The 1,970-nt window shown below is 35.3% G+C and overlaps 1 protein-coding gene across 1 annotated transcript; it reads left to right on the forward strand.

The window, feature by feature from the left end:
* Window positions 1–940: 940 nt before the first annotated feature.
* LOC125821851 (uncharacterized) lies at window positions 941–1,970 on the forward strand. Its single transcript, XM_049501213.1, has one exon. It carries the CDS (start codon window positions 974–976, stop codon window positions 1,937–1,939), a length of 966 nt encoding a protein of 321 aa, XP_049357170.1. The 5' UTR covers window positions 941–973; the 3' UTR covers window positions 1,940–1,970.

Genomic DNA, 1,970 nt, shown 5'->3' on the forward strand with positions numbered 1-1,970 from the left:
GAAGGTGTGATATTGTCCTCTTTTGTTCTTCCAACATAAATAATTTAAAGTGCGTTTAACCAAACATCATGCAGTGTGCTCTTACAACCTTGTTGAAGTAGTCATATTGAACATATGTCATATACTTGGAAGATTTTCTTCTAATATCTAAAAAATAGCAAACAAAAGACTCTTCATATTCTTATGGAGTATTACTTACATATACCCATTTCAGATATGCAACTCGAGCCAAGTCCCATTTACATAGGTTCCAAAATATCACAGCAGCAAGGGGAAGCGACTTTTTATTAAAATCTTGATTGAGATGTTGAAATTTCATGAGGGTCCACACTCCACCATGCTTCCACAACAGGGAAATCTAGATATTTTTTCCCTCAACCACCTTTCCCATGGAGCTATGGTTGATCTTTCTTTGTCAGAAAATTAAACAGTACACATATAAAAGATTTTCTATCAATGTATATACAGTACTTAGATACTAAATTCACTTAGCTTTTCCATGTTTACCTGCTATTATGATTCTCAACTGCTCTTACTGAAAAATGCAGTTGTTTATATGTTAACGTACAATAGTAAGTGATAAGAGTTTTAGGTTTATTTTACAGATCTTTTAAAAGTAAGTAACAACAACAGTTGATATACACGTATTAACTACTACACATACAGACACAATACGTGCCCGTAAAGTAATCGGTGCAACTCAACGTGGCACTCTATATTACTCCACTCAGCCAGTAGCATTTTCAGGAAGGTGAGATGAGCCATCAATTTCATCAATCATGACGTGCTTGTCTAAGTGCATAACAATCACACACTTCTCTTTTCTATATGTTCTTATCAGCTTACACTATTATACCATCATCCCAACCAACCACTTTACACTCCCATGTTCTTTTTTTCTATATCCATTTAGCATATTGCTGAATTTATAACCGAGAATTACACATCTGATAGAAAATTGAAGGTTCGTTAGATGGCTTTCTATGGCTACAATGATGATGCTGGTGAGTACCATTGGACTCCTAATTTCAATGTCTCTTATGATTATGATGCTTTTCCAATATCATATTCTTCCTATGAGCAAAGTACTAATTACAATTACTACTATACTACTCAAATACATCCAGAATTGAGTTACTCTGTACACAACTCTGTTGAGCCAAAACTTATCCAATATGAAAAGGGTGCTGATTCATTGGAGACAAGAACCATAGTTTCTTGTTATACCAAAGAACAGGATGACTCTCAGTTTGATGAATATGATCCAACCCCTTATGGTGGTGGTTTTGATATGGCTCAAATCTATGGAAAACCCCTTCCCCCCTCAAATGGAATATGTTATCCTCGTTCGAGTCCCAAGTCTAATGGACTTCCATTAGATGGTTTCGACTATGGATCAAATAATTCGCCCTATGTAAGCCACACCAATCAGCTAGAACAACCTCAGATTCAAAACAAAGAGAATGGTGTTAAAGATGAGCAAAAATCTTTATCTGGTGTGAAAGAAAAAACCAGTCTTGAAAAACCTGCTCAACAAGATGAAGATTTTGTAGTTGGTAATGGAAAAACAGGGGAAAAACCCATTCTTGAAAAAACAGTGGAACAAGATGAAGATTTTGCAGTTGGAAATGGGAGTATAGGGGAATATGGATATGATTATGGGAGGCAATTGCAACAAATTCCGTATGGTTCAGATTTGGAATCTATGGATTTATGTGAAAGCTTATTTGGTTACTGGCCTTGCATAGCTAAGGAAAACAAGAGAAGAAATTGTAACTGTGTAAATGTTGCTGAAGATAACAGCAGTAGCAGCAATGAACAATGGAAATGTACTGCAGATTATCTTTTTGGGAATCCTTATGGATATGGTGGTGATGGAAGAGATTGGGATTGTGTTTTTAGCAATCAAAGTTACTATTATCATCAGCAACAACTTTAATTTTATGAAGGATTGGTAAAAAAATACCTTA

The sequence above is a fragment of the Solanum verrucosum genome, unplaced genomic scaffold (genome assembly GCF_900185275.1).
Source record: "Solanum verrucosum unplaced genomic scaffold, falcon-dt-bn FXZP01000103.1, whole genome shotgun sequence".
Taxonomy (NCBI): Eukaryota; Viridiplantae; Streptophyta; class Magnoliopsida; order Solanales; family Solanaceae; genus Solanum; species Solanum verrucosum.